The sequence below is a fragment of the Pyricularia pennisetigena genome, chromosome 3 (assembly GCF_004337985.1).
Source record: "Pyricularia pennisetigena strain Br36 chromosome 3, whole genome shotgun sequence".
Classification (NCBI taxonomy): Eukaryota; Fungi; Ascomycota; class Sordariomycetes; order Magnaporthales; family Pyriculariaceae; genus Pyricularia; species Pyricularia pennisetigena.
Window position 1 is genome coordinate 5,154,765 of NC_043742.1, and position 19,043 is coordinate 5,173,807.

The window sequence follows — 19,043 nt, forward strand, 5'->3', positions numbered from 1 at the left end:
GAAAAAAAAAAAAAAAAAAAAAAAAAAAAAAGTGAAGGACGGGAGTCTAAGCGTATGAGGGGAGCGAGCCGCTACTGTGATATTGCCTACGCAAGGTATTCTCATTTTATTCAGGTGGTCATTTAAGGCAAGGTAAACCCAGCTTGATGTGATAGTCCAGTGCTATTCCTATACTTGATGCTGTATAGGATTTAATATAGGTGCGGGGTCGAAACAACGTTTCAGCATGCCAGATTTGGTTCGGTCCAACCCTATTGAGCCTGAGCCAATCGGCGTGCAGCGCTTCAAGCGAACCACTGTACACCTACAGACCTACATTAGAACAACAGTAGATATTGTTATAGTGAAGGGGGCTGCTTGACAGTGTGATGGAAATCAGTATGCTTGTGAACAGTTCATGTATTCGTCTTTCGTATACCTTTAAAATTACGAGCTACCAACTGACGTGATTATGCTCCAAGCGAGATGTGAAAACTGGATAATTATTAATCATCCCAGTTCAAGGGCACTTTGGCGATCGGTTGTTTGGGCACCTTGGACGGGTCAGAGCTTTGAGCAGGCAGGCAAGCATCGGTTAGCCGGACGCGAATGCCAAGCTCCAGCAAATACCGCTAACTCAACTAAGCTCTTTTGCTCGAACTACCCAGGTACAGAATGGTCAGTCAGTATAGCATACGCCGCCTTATAACCCTGCTACGTGCAACGACGGTTTGTTATCCTATCCGCACAATCAAATCAAATCAATTCAGAGTTGAAGCCCACAAGGTCTCAACTCCCGCCCACTATGGATGCTTCGCTGGGGTTCAATATTTGGGATGGACGGGATCGCACGCACCCATAATCAGACGACAAGACTGGGGATGCTTTTTGTTCTCGAAGGGCAATCCCAGTCTCGTTTGACGTTCGCTTCCAACTTTTATTTGTTATTATCACCACCATGTAGGGACTACCGGTTTTGTCTCCTGAGACTTGGGAGGCTCAATCCCACTGTGCAATGGCCAACCGGCCCCCAATTTCCTTTTTGTCAGTATGGCTCTTTTCGCTTCATCGTCGCTTCGTGGTCGCTTCATCGGCGCTACATTGTCGCTTGACCTTCCATCGCCCTAAATTGTCCTCGAAAGAACTTCTGGAAATCAGTTTTACGATCTCCTAGAAATCAATATTTCGTAAATCTCAGATTATCCTCCGCAGCCGAGATGGAAAAGTTGATTTGCGAAGCAGCTGGGGGTGGAATACCGAGTTGTTTCCGCTGCTCCAATTCAATGCCTCTCCCCTCAGAGACTGACTCGACGTTATTTTTCTTCTCGACGAATTATTTTCCCAAGCTTCCCAGCACGGGCCCTCTTTTGACGCGTTCAACAACAAGCAAAAGTAAACATCTTGTTTCGTCGCGTACATCTCTACCACCAGGCCCTCTTTTTCTGAGTCTGGCGTTCTCCCTACTCATATACATAACACCAAAGCGCAGCACCACCAAGACAAAAAAAAGTAAACAAAGTAAACAACAAGGAAGACGACTCGTAATGAGGATAAAAAAGAAACCAGGGTTCTCTCTTTTGTAACCATCTCGAAGGGGTCTGGATTCGGCTATCCCACTCTGCCACAAAACGTTCCCGACCCGCGCGGGTGAGAACGACTTCTGCGTCGAAACTTTCCAAGTAAAACCCCGCGTGTGCAAACCTCCGGCAGAGGCAACACACGTGGTCTGCCGGTGCATCCGCCGTATCATCTGCAGTAGTACTCTTTCCTGTCACTTCACTTCACGCAACAGATTGATATGGGGCTTCTCATGTCCCATTCCCCCACATAATTCTTGTTGGGCTCCAGCGACGTGCGTCTGTTTGATGTCCCTCTCTTGTGTCTTGCTCTCTCTCTCTCTCTCCCTTTCTCTATCATCGGTACTCGATGATTTGAAGCTGACTGTGGGGCGGAGGGGGAGGGGGTTGCTGCTGGTTGAATCCCAAAACCATCAGGTGCTTGCTTGCTTGTTTCCTGCATGATTATAATAGAAGTGATCGTCATTGCTTGGCTCAGCCTTGGACTTATGAGGTATCCTGCATGAGTTTGCATATCAAAATACCATGACTCGACGAGCATACTGCCTATTCCGTCACCAGCTGCTTCCAGGTAACGGGTCTCGCGCAGAAAAGTGTCTCAATAGTCTCCTCATAGTACGCCCGAGTAAAGATGTTGTATTGGGATGCCTGCCGGGTCTCCCGGTGTTGAGACATTTCCTGACCCTTAACATGGGGTGGATTTTCCTGCCCGCTCTCGAGCAGCGAGCAGAGCGCGGGGACATGCCAGTGGTCTGCAGAGATGCGGCAATAAATTGCTCAAGGCCTTGGTTTCTTCAACGGCAATAAAAGGCCGGGTTTAAGCCATTCTTGTTCATTTGCATGCTTGATACTATGAGTTGTATAACCAGGTATAACCCCCGCCGGTATGGGAGGCCTTAACTGGACCGTGGATTCGAGGGTAACAGTGCGCCTTGGCTGCGCCTGGCCGCGCTTGGACTTGGGCTCGAACCCCGACCAACACTGTATGCGTTAATATGGCGGCATATGCACTCTACCTGATATGCACTCCCATGGGTATATGTATGCATGCATGACTGGCTGCTGCTCTACCCGCCAAAATCGATGGACCACCGGTCTGGCTCCTGGAGCTGAACTAGGCCTACAAGGTCTAGGTCTAGTATCACTGATGGAGTTGAGGCCATATAGTACCACTTGATGGTGTTTTGTGGCCAAGTATGTACACATAGAACTACATGTGGAACCAAGGGTCTCGTTTGTGATAGTCGCCATCACAATGTGATGTTTGCAAGCTTCCATCCTGCAATGACTTGGCTTGGTCTTGAGGAATGAGTCGCACATCTATTGTTGAGAAGGAACCGGATGTTTGCCCCCAACACTCCATTCGAATATAGCAAGTTGGAGGACACAATCTTGGCATAGAAGGAATCCTGAAGGGCGTGCGTTAGCCAGAAGGTTTAAGAGACATGTTGTAGTAGTTTCGGCGTTTATTTACGACATAACCCATTGACGCCCAGTCCGTCCTTAGGAAGCACTTCAACGTTTCTTCCCCTTTGCCATTCCACATTGGATGACTTGCAGACCTGATACAGCAGCCAGGAAGAGGCCATGTGAGACTATGGTTTCCGGCATGGCGAAATTGAGGTATGTGGACTCGGCAAGAATATCCTAAACGCGAATAAAAACAAATCACAATATCGATACGAAATATGCCGACCATTTTCCAATGGCAGGGACCCAGCTATCACCTCAGCCCATCAAAACAAAGCCCGGGAACCTGTTAAGGGAAACGCTAGCCGCGATATGCAATACTTACCTGACCTCCTAGCGCTGCAGAGTGCCCTTGCCTCGGACGTAAGCCCGCGAAGAGATGAATATGAAACCGACCCAGAGAGGAAGAGGGTGTATGTTTTGCCCTCAACCTCTCTTTGCTTTGCTGGATTTTACCATTACGAGGTTGAACAGGCGAGATGCGTAGGGGATGTATTGGACTGAATACACTAGATCTGACTTTGTAAGCCATTACCGAGCATAAAAACTCAGGGATAGAGAGGGCACGGGAAGCATCCCGGGCAGTTTGGAGGTCTCAACTAGATAGACAAGTGCGGGGGGGAAAAAATATAGGAGGGGGTTGCCAATTGTTTGCTTCATTCGTCCGATTATTGAGCCAACCACGTCGAGGACGCCATGGTGGTACAAAGATCTGTGTGGATGGCACTGGCAGGGAAGAAGCGGACGAAAACAAAAGCAAAGAAAACAAACAAACAAACATAATATCAGACGAAAACAAATGCAAGAACAGGAAAAGGACATGAGGAGCCCTGTCCGTGCTACAGGACAATTTTCGTCCCATGAATTATGTGTCTGTCGTACACGTCGGCAGTCAAACTCCGGACGTTAAGAAAATGCTAACGCAAACGAGGAACTTCGTTTCGCAGCCACGGTTTCAGTGTGCGCAAGGGCATCCCGCCTCTCTCGAGTTTCTGGCCTCGACGGCTTCTGCCCTGGAAGTGTCAAATGCCTCTTTAGAGCATAGACGGGCCGGAAACGCTTCCCGTGCTGTATGACAGGTTGTTTATGTTGAGTTGAAACAAGGTAAAAACAAAAGGGAGCTTGCGAGCTGTAGTTTATGTCTATATTGTGGTGCACAAGGTAGCCTAGTAAAGCTGCCAGGTATCAGGGAGCTTAATAAAATGAAAAAAAAAAAAAAAAAAAAAAAAAAAAAACAGGGTCAACATTGGACATCTCATGCGTTGTTCAATTCGACGTGCAAGCAATATAACCCAAACTTGGACCCTTAAGCAAGGAATTAAACCATTGGTCCCTAGAAATATACCCAGGTTCAACATCAAGGAAGTTGCACACTTGCCAGGAATCATCAAAGATAAGCTAAGGGTAGGGTAGTATATTTAAGAGGTAGGCAATGTTGAGCCCTGGCTGCTATGAGGGCCTAGAACGAACCCCCGCCCGAACCCCGACCCCGCCAGCGCACCGCGAAGGGAAACTTTAACGGGGGCTGTCAAGTCACGTGCAAGGTTTGACAGTGCCAAGCCAGCCATTGCCTGTTCAGGAAGAGAGCTATCGAATGACTGGACTTTTTTTTTTTTTTTTTTTTTTCCCTCTCCCGCCCACTGCTGCAAGCAAAATGTGGAATATGACTATTACTACTTAGAGCTAGCTGCTGTGTGTCAGGTCATTTGAGTGCTGTAGCTACAGTGGAGGTACCTAAAACTTGCACTGAAACTGGTTGTAGCCCTGCCTGAGGTGCAGTACAGTTAAGAGGTACCTTCACCACGTACGTAGGGTAAGGTAAGGTGGTGGTAGAGGCAGATAAGGTGCTACTGCAGGGTCGGGGTCGACCGATTTGAATCGCCACTCGAACAAAACAACATCGGCCAGTTAGCTACCTCGTAATGCGGGGCCTAGCATTTTCCACCACGAGGGTCCAGGTCAATTGCCGACGATTACTCACTCCAGCCTTTACTATCACCACGCCACGCCAGAAAACCGTTCGTTTCGTGCAGCTGGTTCGCTTCTTTTACACTCCAAACATGGCTGCCCGCGATCCCAGCACGGCTTCCAACTACGACGCCTGGAAGACCAGGCATACCACGGCCAACCTTCGCATTGACTTCAAGGACAAGTGCCTCCGGGGTTCGGTCGTATTGGAGCTCGAGTCGCGCACCGCCAAGGAGAGCAAGGAGATCATCCTGGATTCGAGCTACGTCTCGGTTGAGTCTATCAAGCTCAACGACGTGCAGACCAAATGGGAGATCAAGGACCGCAACGGTCCCATGGGCTCTCCGCTCCACATCTCGGTGCCGGAAGGCGCGGGTAGCGGGGAGGTGGTCCGGCTCGAAATGGCCGTCAAGACCACGCCGCAGTGCACCGCTCTCCAGTGGCTGACCCCGGCTCAGACTTCTAACAAGAAGGCTCCCTTTATGTTTTCACAAGCACAGGCTTGTCATGCCCGGTCTCTGTTCCCCTGCCAGGACACCCCGGATGTCAAGTCGACGTACAGCTTCAACATCACGTCTCCGCACGTCGTTGTGGCTAGTGGCGTTGCCACTGACGGCAACGACAAGGCTCAAGCGGATGGCGATGACAAGGTTTACAAGTTCGAGCAGAAGGTCCCTATTCCCTCATATCTATTTGCACTGGCGTCTGGCGATATTGCCATGGCACCCATAGGCCCACGCTCATCCGTAGCCACGGGACCAGATGAGGTCAAGGAGTGCCAGTGGGAGCTCGAGGAGGATATGGGCAAGTTTATGGATGCAGCCGAAAAGCTTGTGTTCCCGTACAAATGGGGAGAGTACAACGTTTTGGTGCTGCCGCCTAGTTTCCCCTACGGAGGTGAGTTGTCTCTCCGACGATGCTACAAACTTCACATCTGGTCTGGATAGTATACTGAATGATACTGACATTCTTGTTCGTTCACCAAGGCATGGAGAACCCTATCTACACTTTTGCTACTCCTACCATCATCTCAGGCGACAGGCAGAACACCGATGTCATTGCACACGAGCTGAGCCACAGCTGGTCTGGCAACCTCGTGACCAGCTGCAGCTGGGAGCACTACTGGCTCAATGAAGGATGGACTATGTACCTGGAGCGCAGGATTATTGCTGCTGTCCGCGGACCTGCGTATTTTGATTTCTCGGCCCTCTTGGGCTGGAAGCATCTCGGTAAGGACCGCTACCTCTCTATTGATCGACCTTGAAGAATTTTGCCACTGACGCCACGAAAGAGGATGCGATTGAGGAGTTCGGGGCCGACCACAAGTTTACTCAGCTTTGTATCAACCACAAGGGCATCGACCCGGATGATGCCTTCAGCACGGTACCCTACGAAAAAGGCTTCCACATGGTGTATTATCTAGACCGCCTCGTGGGCCGGGAGAACTTTGACAAGTTCATCCCCTATTACTTCACCAAGTGGGCGAACAAGTCATTGGACTCTTATGAGTTCAAGGATACGTTCCTCGAGTTCTTCAACAAGCCTGAATATGCTGACTTGAAGGACAAGATCGCTGGTATCGACTGGGAGGGCCGGTTTTACACCCCTGGCCTCCCGCCCAAGCCAGAATTTGATACTTCGCTCGTTGATGTATGCTACGCTTTGGCAGAGAAGTGGAAGAAGGTGAGTTATCTGTTCACCTCAATCTCCCAGATACCCCTTAGGTTCCGAGCAGAAACTGAACATTGTGGATCAGGGAGATTTTACCCCTTCGACCAAGGACGTGGACGGCTGGACTGGCAACCAGAAGCTTGTCTTCCTCGGCAGCGTCCAGGACTTTGAGCAGCCGCTCTCCGCCAAGCAAGCGCAGCAGCTTGGCAAGGCCTACGACCTCATCGAGACCAAGAACGTCGAGCTCAAGACGGCATACTACCTGATCGCGCTGCGTGCCCAGGACTCAACGGCCTACCAGGGGGTTGCGGACCTGCTCGGCCAGGTCGGCAGGATGAAGTTTGTGAGGCCGCTCTTCCGCGCCCTCAACAAGGTCGACCGGCCGCTGGCGCTCAAGACGTTTGAGAAGAACAAGGACTTTTACCACCCCATCTGCCGCGCCATGGCCGAGAAGGACCTCGGTCTGTCCGAGGAGGCAAAGAAGGAATAAGGTGTCCTGAAAAAGAAAACGTCGACCTGGCGTTTTTTTTTTTTTTTTTTTTTTTTTTTTTTTTTTTTTTTTTGGCATATATTTTGGCTTTTAGTCGCCCTCAACTGTATATATGTGTCTCTAGTGCATAGACCATTGGCGTCCATTTGCCCTTGTATGACAATGTTTAAGCCAGCTTCTGGAGAAAGTCGTCAGAATGTGCATTCACCACGTTTCCTATCGAAGTGATTATGTGTTTCAGATGAAGAGCATTCTTTATTGAGAACCCATGTGGCAGTCAAAAGTCCTTCTCAACTATCGAGAACTGACCAAAAACCATTACTTGTCACATGGATCAATCCTTATTCGGCAAGTCCTCACTGACATCCAAGACTTTGATTCGCAGTGACGTCTAAAATGGCACTCTCTTTTTTTTTGTTTTTACATTGTACAAGGTAGATATACATAGGGGAACACAAGACCTCCATCTAAACAAGGTAGACAAGAAACATGAGAGCCGTATACTCTTGGATGGCCGCCCAAAAGAAAGCCACCTAGACACTGGATATTGCCATTATACATCCATGTTCGACAGCACCGTACATGGGGCCGATGAGCAATGCAGCACTGAAACTACCAAAGATCCCGACAAGACAGCTTACGCAGTTCAAGACGGATTTGAACATGGCATCTGTTTGTGCTTGGGGATAGAGTTGTGCCACCAACACTGCCGCAATTCTTTCTTTACCTCCCCTCTCCCAACCCCTCCTCTACTGCAGTTCACCCCGGTACAGCATCTCCGTCCTCTTGTACCGATCCGACCTGGCCTTGGCCTTCCTGGGACCCCAGCGGGCCCTGAGCTTCTCGAGCTGCCTCTCCATGCGCTTCTTGTGGTCCGTCATATCCTTGCTGCCGGTGGCGATCATGACAAAGAGCTTGGTGCAGTTGAACTTGACGGCGAGCCTGTGGACGCTGTTCTCAATCGGATTCTCTTCCCGCAGCCTCCGCATCTCGGCCACCTCCTCAGTCGTCAGCCTGCTCTTCTTGGTGCCCATGTTGACGGTCGGCATGTGCTTGGGCTGCACTCCCGAAGCCGGGGTGCTGGCCGTCCCGTCGGCAGCCTCCTGAGCTCCCTCGGGGAACTTGATCGTGGCCGAGGACTCGAAGAGCGCGGCCATGTTGGCGCGCCGCCGCGGGTCGCTCTTGGGCAGGAACTTGAAGGGCGTGTGGTACACCGAGGCCTCGGACGACGGCGGGTTGAAGATGACGACGTCCTCGCCGACGTCGCTGCTGAGAAAGGACGGATGTGGGGGGATGTTGAGGGCGCGCTTGGTCCGGTTCGCCGTGGCTTTTGTTCGCCTCTGCTGCATCGCCGGCGTCGAGCTCTGAAGGGCGGCCAGTGCCGGCCGGCTTAACCGACTGGCGAGGGCTGTCTGGTGACAAAGAGGGCGAGGGGCCGCCGCCGCCGCCCGGAGCAGCAGTCTGGAGTCCATGGTGGTGTGTGTTATACTACGGAAAGACTCTGGCAGGCGCGCAGCAGAAGCCTTGGACTGGGTGCTCGGGGCCTAGCAAGCTCCCCAGGGTGTTGAAAAGGCCTCTTGGCGTATTCGCTTTTTTTTCTTTTTTCTTTTTTAATTCTTTTGAGCACCTTGTGACCTCTAGATAGATAATTGGTGAAGCGTGAAAAGGTCGGGTCTAGGATGACCTGAATGCGTCGTATGCTTCCATTGTTGGGTCCAAAGACGGATGTCGCGTGTGGAATTGAAGCTCGAGAAAAAAAGGATGCTTGCCGGCAGTGGCCAATCGGAAAAGGGGTCCTGCCCCACCCAATTATCATGGATCTGGATGTCAGGTACCGACAAGCCGTCACGCCCGCAGTCACGTGAACTAATCGAGACTTTCCAGCACATATGTTGATATTGACTCTATTTTATGTTTGATAATTATTCATACTGGTCCGAAAACGTTAATACTGGCAATAAGTAGCTGAGGGTCAACTATATTTATTTAAGATTTTGACAATAAGACCAAGTACGCTTGTGCGGGTTGTAGTATTGCTGCGTCAGCGTTACACCATGCACGTATAAATCATAAAAATCGGTTTGACTCGAATATAATGCTCTGAGAAAAAAAAAAAAAAAAAAAAAAGTACTCGAGTATGGCATCAAGTATTACGTGTCACTTCTTTTCCACAAGCTGTACACATCATTTGAAAACCAATACCAAAGCGTGCCTCAATAAACAAGACAGTTTACATTTCAAGTAAACCGCTCTTGCATGCCTCATGATATGCGTTTCAAATCGTCCCAAGAAAATACTGAATATTTACAAAGAATCGCCGCAATTAAAATCGGTCAGAGCTGGAAGCGCGAGGTGGCTACCTTAGGACTTTTGTTTTGGAAATGCGAGGAAACGCCGTGGAAATGCTGCTTTTTTTTTCCACCCACATCAAACCCCGAGGCTTTTGACACAAGTCCACAAAACAACCGGAACAATCACGTTGTCATTTCCACCCGTGAGCACAGCCTCCGTCAAGCTTGCCATAGAACCGCAGACTGCCGCTCCACGTAGCGACCTAACCCAGCCACGCAGATGGTCCTGGACCAGCCAGCGCCAAGAACACGGCCAGATGCCGAGGGTGCATTCGTCCCCGAGGCCCTCTCCAGTGATCGACCAGCCCCCGATGCGTAGCCACAGGCTAGCGGCGGCTAAACCCAGGAAGACGGCGACTGCAAAGGCAAGACTACCCTCTAGGGACTTGCCGCCACCCCAGATCCATTTTCGATGTCCCCAACGTCTCCCTATCAGGGATGCTGCAGCGTCGCCAAGTCCAACGCAAACGACACCAGACACCATGCTGACGTCTCGTGTCGACAATTCCCAACCTGCCATTAGAGGGCTCTGGCGGCGTTGGTCATCAGCAGCGTCATCACTTCCTAGAGCTGCCAGCGACAGCCACAATGGGATAGAACAACCTATCAGGAGAAAAATGTGTGAAATAACAACTGGGCCTCTGAGATCTCTCCCATCAACATAGGGCGTTAAGAATGATGCGATCGGTTTCGAAAGTGGTGGAAGCTGGCTCGCACGAATGAGATCAAGGAGTAGAAAGATGGCGAGAATGAGGGCAAGTGCGAGCGCAACATATGATGGATCAACATAAGTGGCGGGGAGGAGCATTCCCACCATCATGAAGTGGAAGACCTTGCGCCGAGTATCCACCTCATAGATGGGCGTCAACTTGAAGACCACCCCCAGACCGACAACGATGATCACCAACCAGTAGGCACTGAGTAACAGACGGGTGTTGGCCTCCCCCAGAACAGCATGTCGTAGATGCTCAACCCAACCCAGCCGACAAAGGGCCGACGAACACTGCTCAATGGCATCTTCGTCCCAGCGAGGTGGCAGACAGATCCACCGTTCAAGGTTTGCCTTGACCACCTGAAGCCTGAACCAAGGCAGGTCACCAAAAAGATAACCTAGAGCCCAGCCAATGGGCTCCTCCCCTTGAAGAGCATACTTGCCCACGTATACTCGAACACCGCCGAGTATGATGCCGATTATACAAATGTACATCCAGATGGCGTATGCCCATTTTCTCGCGGTGGCCTGTGCGTAGGTGAGTGAAAAGAAGGCGCGGATGCTCGATGATGCCGACCTCTTCCGACGGCCGGACGGTGTATGTGTCTTGGACCGAGGACCCGGGCCCGTAAGTGTTGATAAGGTATGGCGCCTGGGCTTGAGCCTGTTTGCGGATAGAACTGGAAAGGTTTCCGCATGGCTAACCGACGGGTCCAAACGCATGCTGTCCTCCTCTTGGTCTGCAGAAAGAGTGAAGCTCTTCAGGAGACTGAAAGGACCTTCATGGCCCCCATCCATATTCATATCGCCTCCTGCTATATCGGGCGAGTATCGGCCTTCGTGATTGCCTGCATCTGATAAGGCGCAATATTCGTCATCGCTATAATCTGCACCGAATAGCTCATATCTGAAGCCGCGAACGGTTACGAGGTTGAACAGGTGGCGTAACAACGTGGACGCTTGCCTCGTGTTGGATCCACTGGCATGAGATGGTCTCTTGAAGCGCCACTTAGGAACACGCGCCAGAGTGATTCCCCATCTGATCACATGCCCGCACAGCACAAGGAGGGCCAGTCCGCCGCCCCAGATAAGCGTTGTCAAGATGACCATCTGTGGGGAGGTCGAGAACAGCAAAATGTTGACCAAAACTATCGACAATAGCTGCAATTCAGCCGGAAGCAAACTCGTAGTCGTCAACTGCTGGAGCAGCATGCAAAGGTTTTGGTGCAGCGGATACAGGATGACGGCTATTTCCGTGATTGGCACAGTTCCCAGCCGTCCAAGTTCCCAGTTTTGAGCCGTGAGCCCGCTGGCAACCAGCGGAACAGTGGATAAAAGCCAATGCGCAGGATCGCAAAGCTCACCGCCGATCGCGAGGGGGACTAGAGCTCTAGGGAGCGATGCTATGCTCAGAACCAGGTTTGGTAGGATGATGAACTGGTTGTTAGGAGACAAGAGGAGCGAAACGTATATAGGTATCGTTGGCGGATAAAAAAGAGGTCCTGGGTCAAAAGAGGTCGGCACAGACAGCGGGATCTGCCTCGAGGGAGTGCCTTCAATGTAGGCCCATAACACGACTCGGAGAGGGTAAACGGCAACCAACAAGGCAGCGAGTAGACCCTGTATGGTTAGTTCTACTCCATTTGTTAGAAAAAAGCTCGCATGTTCAAGAAAGCAGTTCAGGGATGGTGCCATCAGGGCAGTATACCTTTTCTCCACGCGTGCACTACAGACTTGACGTCGCGATTCGAGTAAAGAATGGCACCCAAAGAGAACAAGATTAGAGCTTCCGCAGCCCGTCGAATGATCTCCTTTTTGCGCCGCGTCTTCTCTGCTTTGGCACGCCTGTCGCGAACAGATGCGTCCTGTCTCGGGCCTGGTGGAGCTTTGCGTCCCTCCTCCTCCAGCAGGTCTGGTGGTAGCAATGGAGTGGAGGCCCCAGATAGCGGCTCGTTACGCCCACGCAACCCTTTATGTTGTCTCGTCCGTGGCGCCGGCAGTCCCTTGAGGAAGTGCTCATCGTCGGCGTCCGTACCGCTGTCGCTCGTCGGAGTCGACTCCTTTACGAAGGGAGAACTAAGGGCGGATGGTGGGTGTAGCCGAGAAGATCCAGCGGCACCGCGCGAAGTTGAGGAGCTGCCAGTGCTGCTCCTGCAGGTTTGTGGGGCGAGCTTGTCAGATGGATGAAGCAGCTCGAATCTCTGTCGGTGATACGGGTGTGGCGATCGGGCAAAGTAGCGCAATTGCCCGCCGTCTTGATCGTCATCGTCGTGACCGTCAGCGGCAGGAATCTGAGGCGCTACGAGCGAAGGTGAAGGAGGAATTTCATCTTTGTCGGACATGGCGCAAGTTTAGCGACGATGGAGCGGTCGACAGGTCGACTTGGCTCAGTAGGGTGGCATGGACAAAGACTTTGCGGCTCAAATGATGGGCGTTAACACAAGCCGATCTTGCGGCGTCAGAAAAGCGGTGATCGACGTCAACTGATTGGCAGCGGACCGGGGTTTGGTTTCAGAAGCTCAAGGTTGAAGATCTTCGCGACGGGAGCGGTCGAAGTCGGTTACCGCAATTGTGTCGTGTATTGTTGGATTATGTGACCACGTCTGGAAAGCGGGCAATGTTTGGTTGGTGGTATGTTTTAATTGACGGTTGGAATCACATGGAGGTTGGCTTGGCGGCTTTTGATCCTGCCATATAGCGTGCGAGATTAGTCGCCGTAGCCAGGACTCCACTGTTGGTGAGGAGGTACCTGACATGATGGGATACTTTGGATGGAGTGGAAAGTACCTATTTAAAGCTACTCTGCGTCATAGTGGACCGTAAGGGCCTAGCAAATTACTGAAAACAACGCGCAACGGAACCGAAAAGGCAAGATTCCAGAGAGCTGAAGATTCTTAGCAGTTAATCTCATAGTAATTACAAGTCTAGGCTCACAATAAACACAGTGTACAGGCTGAGGACAATTACAAGAGACGAGATGCGGGTGTGATTGACCAATCCCATCAATCAAATCACGCTAATCTGAGCCAACTTCAAACTCAGAATGGGGTTGATACAGGATGCAGCCTGTTGAATGAATGAAGGCGTTGCTGCATACACCAAGACTAGGGTACCTGCCGCAGCACATCTGTCCTATCTCTATCTAACAAACAGATGCCTTGGACTGCACAGCAAACACTAGCATCCTCCCAGCCTTACAGCTGAAGGGAAAACCAGGACTGCCAGTGTTGCATTTGCTAGAGGTATACCCTACTATACGTCCAGTCGCTGCTTTTTAAAGCCAATCTTGCCAACCCAAGCTTAGCACGGTTATCCCATGTGGTGCTTACTCGCCAGTGCTGCTCTAGAAGGCCATCTATGGTTCTCATATTCTTATATTATTAATGCGCTCGCTACCCACCTGAACGGCGTAGAACCATCATTGCGTAATTGAGAACCAAATTTGAGGATCCACCGCTTCCTTTTCAAATCAACAGAGACGAGTGTCCTATTCGATTGCTGTAGCAATCCGGAGTTCTTTGTTTTTTTTTTTTTTTTTGGTTTTTTTTTTTTTGGTTTTTTTACTTTACAACTTTCCTGTGGGACTCTTTTAGGATCTGTTCACTCTGGGCGTGTGAAAAGACATACTGGATAAAACTTAGAAAAGTACTTGCCGCCAATAGTGGAGGTGAATAAAATGAAGATGATCGTCCCTTTTTATGAAGCCCATGATTGGGTGTGTGTTCGATTCATGATAGAAACATCAATTCGGACTGTCGCCGTTATGGAATTCGCTGGTCTGCTATTTAGCAATAGCATCAAATTCATTAACTGGGAGTTCCCCAGAAGGATTGCCAATGCTGCCTAGTTGCTATCTATGTCTGCTATGGGTAGCTGAGTGATCCAAGTGCTCTGCTTGACAAGGATTGAAAAGTTGGCTGGATTCGCTGAAATTCTAAGACATGCAATGGATCTCATTGATCGACAAGCATGCTATTATGTATGCTGTTTGTGCAGGTAGGGAGAAACAACCGGAGCCGACCTAGCTGGGACACCCCAAAGACCTTTGAGGTGACGTCTGTGCCGCTCTCGTTTGCTCCCGCATTGCCGATCACATCGCAATTCTACTGGATATTTCGCTGTGAAACAATAGTACACGTCGGAGAAAAGTAAGCAACTGCAGAAAGTGCACCGGCAGTTGATCGACTCTTCATGAAGTGCTTCCTGCCGCATTCCATGATTTTGTCTTGCATCGTCGTTGGCACTTGGCCACGGTTGGATGGGCCATGAATCAATTCGCTAAGCTTTAGAGAAGGTTTGCCAAACAAGATTTTTTTTTTCTTTGTTTTTTTTTTTCCTTAGGGATATTAGCACTGTCGTATAAGTGGCCCTTGCGACGCTTCTCCCTTTCACGGAAGCCAACCGAGAACAGACGGAAAATCAAGGTTTTCAAGCGAACACGACTCTGGTTTGGTATCCTGTCATGCAAGAACTGCTTGGCTGTGCTGTGCTCTAAGATAAGGTAGGTAGGGAAGGGAGGTCATGTCTTTCAAAAGTCCATCCATGTCATCCGAACTTTGGCGGTCACAAAAGGGCACGGATCAAGCCTCCAACAGAACGAGGTAGTAAGCAGTTACTCCGTAAACTGCCGGTTGATTGAGTGATACGAATGACCTGAAACTATGTCGAGGTTGTGCTCTGCTCAGAGCCCACTCTAATGGTCACTCGCTCAAACCGCAGCATACGCTACGTATCAAAATGGTGTGTTTACTTTGGTGAAAATAACAATGATGATGTGAGTGGTACACGGCCGCGACAGCTTGCCACAAATGTTGATTATTTTTACAGCTCAATTGGCAATTGTTGGTGCGCCAATTTGAACCTCGTTTGGTCGTCCATGGGACCGTGCAATATACTAGACACAAATACGTCACTATTATATGCAAGTCTTGAGCCAGCACAGCTGTAGAACAAGGAAGGATGTTGTTTTTTTTATTACATGATATTTCCCTATAGGTCGGCATCATTGTGACAAGACCAGCATTTTGTGTACTTTGGTAACCTGGAGCAGTCTTGTCGGAGGCGATGCAGATCCCGACACATACGAGGCGGCTCAGCTATTTGTAGTCCCGTTTGAAGAATCCAATGGGGAGAAAGAGCCCGAAATGCGTCGTCGATTCCGGCTACCGCGGAAGCTCTGCTCCCAACCTCTGGTATGAAGAACTTGGCACTGACGACGCACGGGAAGGTGGGGAGCTAAAGACTCTCAAAAACGAGGGGGCCTGATCCTTGCAATCCCAGAATCCAGCCGCCGGGTCCCACCTGTTCCCACTCACCATCCTTGTCAATTGAGGTCATGGACGCGAAGAGAGAAAGGAAAAAAGAAGAACCTGATAAAGATGAGGCCCAAAGTTAAACCTAGAGGACGGATAAGAGCAACAGAGGAGAGATGACAGAAAAAGGTTCTGGAACAAGACAAGCTAACATCGTCAGCCTCAACTCCAAACTTTTGACTACGAACGTACCTTCCATCACTTCTTGATTGCTGTCAAGATTGCCACTGTCTAAGCTTGAAAGTCAGCTCTGCAGCCAAGCTGAGATCCTTGCATATCGCACTGCATATCGCACAGCACTGCATCGAGCTTGCAGCTACTCCGCATCAAAGACGGACGGCGAAAACCACTTGATTGCTGAGTACTGCCGCGTGCCGGAAACAACTCGCCACCTTTCTCTACCTTTGAACCAGAGGCAACGTCAGCCACCAAAAGGTTACACTTGCCCCTCACGACCTTCTAAGCCCATGTGTTTCGTCTCAACGTTCCCCAAGCTAGTTTAGACGGAGGCCAACGCGGTTCACTAGTCTCAGCACCAAGGGAAATCTAAGACGAGAATAGCAAAAGGGGTGAAAGCGCCTGTTAATATCGGATCGCACATTCCGATTCGCCTCCTCCCAAGCCCGACGGCGAGGGAACCAACGTTCACGCCAACGCCGTGTAGCAATTACATGCTAGTCAAAGCAAACGTTTTTTTTTTTTTTTTTTTTTTTTTTTTTTCTTTCTTTCTTCCAGGGCATAACTGTTTGCCCAGCCCCCTCTCGCGCCCAGCTTTTAGAGTTTTGAAACGACTGCAGCTGTCACCTGCAGCCTGATAGAAATAGGCGCGACCTCGTCTGATCTGCTTCGGGGTACCCTTCCTCAACTCCACCCTCTACATTCCAGGTGTTCGTCCCTCACCATATTTTATAACGGCATCCCACCTCCGCCTTCACAATGGATGCACCACAGCTTGAGGCTGGTTTGCCTACGGCAACCCAGGAAAAACAGTCCCTAGTGGCAGCCTACTCGCCTAGCACAGCACACAACGAGCCCCAGCCACAGCATCGCAGGAAGATGCAGTCTTCGAGGCGTGTTATTCTTGTCGTACTGGCCTTGGTCCTTGTCACTCTGGGCGTGGCGTCCGCAGTACCAGCACGGCCATGGGGATACGGTCCTTGCGACACTCAGGAAGTCGAGGGCATCCATGTTCAATCCGAAGGAGGCAGTGAGGATTCGGGCAGCTTCCCCTGCCTATTAAACGCTGTATCCAGCGAGGCTCTGCACGATGTGCTGCACCGGTACTTTCCCAAGCGCTTCAAGGATGGCATTTATGAGTCCGATAAGAACGCCATGGAGGCCGTGCACCGCGAAGACGCCTCTCTGGCAACATCGTTGGTGAAAATCGCCAAGCGCCAAGGTGGTGGCGGCAACAACACCACCACCACCGCCGCGCCGACGACTCCGCAGCCGACGACGCCGACCACCAGACCGGCTCCTACGACACCCACCACCACTCCCGTCGAGACTACCCCGACAAGTCAACCACCCACGACGGGGCCTGCTCCTACCACTCCTTCGACGCGGCAAACTACTCCTAGTACGTCACCATCAACGACGTCGGCTGGGCCGACCACTAGTCAGGGTATGCTGATCTCAGTATCGCATTCTCTATCAATCTATTCTTGTTCTAGGCTGAACAAGCCCATAGTCAAGTGACTACACGAGTATCTTTTTGTTTCGAAATTAGTAACCTCAAGCTAACATTACATCTTTCCTAGGCACAACGACACCTACAAGCACGTCGTCTACCACGCGCGTGCGGTCCTCAAAGCCTGTGACGTCCACCTTCACGTCCACTGCCTCCAATGGCGGACTGGTTATTGTTACCCAGACATCATTTGTGGATGCCGACCCGGGTGAGCCTACTGGTACCAACCCCAGTGGAAGTTTACAGACCAACGTGGCGGTGCCGCGCACTCGCAACGTTGCTGTTGAGGCTTTCGCCGGTGTCTTGTTGGGCGGGTTAATTCTCGTATAAGTCATTTATTTGCAAACTTCCCCAAGTCATAAGCGGAGCAAACCGAGCGTATTTTGTTGGTTTTCTTATTTCATACGTTTCATTTTGATTTGCATAGCATACTTGGCCGGCGCGGGTTTTATTCAGAGCAAAACAGACTCTAGACATTCCTTTAGCATTCCCGGCGCATTTGGCTTTTGGAGGTCTCATTGGCGTTTGGACATCATCAATAGGATAGAATGACATTTGATACATAGGCGGACATTTTTGTTGGGATTAGCAACAATAAGTGGGGGTTAAAAAAAATAGCAGCAATAGAAATAATAACTTGCAAACTTTATTGTGGAAATTCAGGCTTCATCCCACTTAATTTTGTCATAAAGTTCATGTTGGTCGTAGTTTGCAAACTATCACGCTAGCCGAACCCCCTTTCTGCCGGCTCCAAACTCCAGAATAACGCCGTATTCAACCGTGTACATGTACAAATCGCAAGATAACAATGAAAGATGAGCAATGGCAATCCAATCTATCCAGGGCCGATCTTTGGCATGTCGTGATGTTCACTGAGTTTGGAGAGATATGTGTTGAGCTCCTCGACTCGTTCCTTGTGCGTTTTCAGCAGTTCCGGCTTCGCCGCCGCGGACTGTGCCATTTCTAGAAGCTGTATTTTTCAAATAAAGACCAATGGGTCAGTATAATAGCACATAGACACCGGGTGGGATTGAAAAGAGAGAGATGGGCACAGCGGCCAGGACAAGCGACTGGAGGGCGCCCTGTCGGACAGCATATTATAGAACGGTACCTTTTTCCTCTTTGCCTCCTCGAAGCGTCGCTCCGCCTCGGTCTTGCGGCGCAACGGCGCACTGTCGTCGTCGTCACGGGCGCGGGCCTGTTCGTCGTCTCCATCCTGCGCTGCATCGGCGTCCTTGTCGCTGGGCTTGTCGGCCGAGAGCGCCTTGTCCAGCTCGGTCACCTTGTCGGCTGCCTTGCTGCCGTCGGCCTTCTTCTTCTTGCTCTTCTTGACCTTGGCACCCTTGAGGCGTAGGCCTTTGCCGCCTGCTACCGTGTATTCGTCGTCCCCCATGTTTGACGTAGTATGCGGTTCCAAGGGCGGGGGGGAAGGGGAAGGTCAACTCTGGAGTTGTGATGTCGTCTAGCTTCCGGCAGTTTCGATGTCGCGACTAAGCGGCAATGATGCGGCTGGTCTGGTCCGGGTTAGGGTTATAGTTGCCCAACCCAGAGGAAAGGAAGTCACCCGACTCGCTGGATGAATGAAAGTCACGTGTAGATGCCGACCTGCCCCACCAAGAAACTTCCATATCTTGACGCGGCGCCCAGAGAAAATTCTTTGACCTTTTCTTTTCCTTCTCTTTCTCTCCTCAGATCAAAAAGTATTCACAGAGACTGCCACGACCGCCACCACGATTTCCTCACGGTGGATTTGGTTGCCTGCCCTCGCATGAGGGCACTCTCTGGAGATGGACATTTCCTTGGATATAGGAAGTCTCTTGCCT

General features: G+C 50.7%; 6 protein-coding genes across 6 annotated transcripts; 3 read left to right on the top strand and 3 right to left on the bottom strand.

The window, feature by feature from the left end:
* Positions 1 to 4,948: 4,948 nt before the first annotated feature.
* On the top strand, positions 4,949 to 7,155 carry PpBr36_03175 (uncharacterized protein; the record flags this gene model as incomplete). Its single annotated transcript, XM_029890351.1, has 4 exons — positions 4,949 to 5,891; positions 5,981 to 6,223; positions 6,286 to 6,677; positions 6,751 to 7,155. The coding sequence occupies 4 exons, from the start codon at positions 4,949 to 4,951 to the stop codon at positions 7,153 to 7,155; spliced, it is 1,983 nt and encodes a 660-aa protein (XP_029754461.1).
* A 749-nt stretch (positions 7,156 to 7,904) lies between these two features.
* Positions 7,905 to 8,627, bottom strand: PpBr36_03176 (uncharacterized protein; the record flags this gene model as incomplete). The annotated part of the gene is made up of 1 exon (XM_029890352.1): positions 7,905 to 8,627. The coding sequence occupies one exon, from the start codon at positions 8,625 to 8,627 to the stop codon at positions 7,905 to 7,907; it is 723 nt and encodes a 240-aa protein (XP_029754460.1).
* A 955-nt stretch (positions 8,628 to 9,582) lies between these two features.
* Positions 9,583 to 12,560, bottom strand: PpBr36_03177 (uncharacterized protein; the record flags this gene model as incomplete). The annotated part of the gene is made up of 2 exons (XM_029890353.1): positions 9,583 to 11,852; positions 11,927 to 12,560. The coding sequence occupies 2 exons, from the start codon at positions 12,558 to 12,560 to the stop codon at positions 9,583 to 9,585; spliced, it is 2,904 nt and encodes a 967-aa protein (XP_029754459.1).
* Positions 12,561 to 15,215: 2,655 nt separating this feature from the next.
* PpBr36_03178 (uncharacterized protein) lies at positions 15,216 to 16,033 on the top strand (the record flags this gene model as incomplete). Its single annotated transcript, XM_029890354.1, has 2 exons — positions 15,216 to 15,410; positions 15,779 to 16,033. Coding segments are annotated over 2 exons (450 nt in total), but the record flags the coding sequence as incomplete, so codon positions are not given.
* A 433-nt stretch (positions 16,034 to 16,466) lies between these two features.
* Positions 16,467 to 17,550, top strand: PpBr36_03179 (uncharacterized protein; the record flags this gene model as incomplete). The annotated part of the gene is made up of 2 exons (XM_029890355.1): positions 16,467 to 17,154; positions 17,291 to 17,550. The coding sequence occupies 2 exons, from the start codon at positions 16,467 to 16,469 to the stop codon at positions 17,548 to 17,550; spliced, it is 948 nt and encodes a 315-aa protein (XP_029754463.1).
* Positions 17,551 to 18,055: 505 nt separating this feature from the next.
* PpBr36_03180 (uncharacterized protein) lies at positions 18,056 to 18,613 on the bottom strand (the record flags this gene model as incomplete). The annotated part of the gene is made up of 2 exons (XM_029890356.1): positions 18,056 to 18,190; positions 18,332 to 18,613. The coding sequence occupies 2 exons, from the start codon at positions 18,611 to 18,613 to the stop codon at positions 18,056 to 18,058; spliced, it is 417 nt and encodes a 138-aa protein (XP_029753723.1).
* Positions 18,614 to 19,043: the final 430 nt, after the last annotated feature.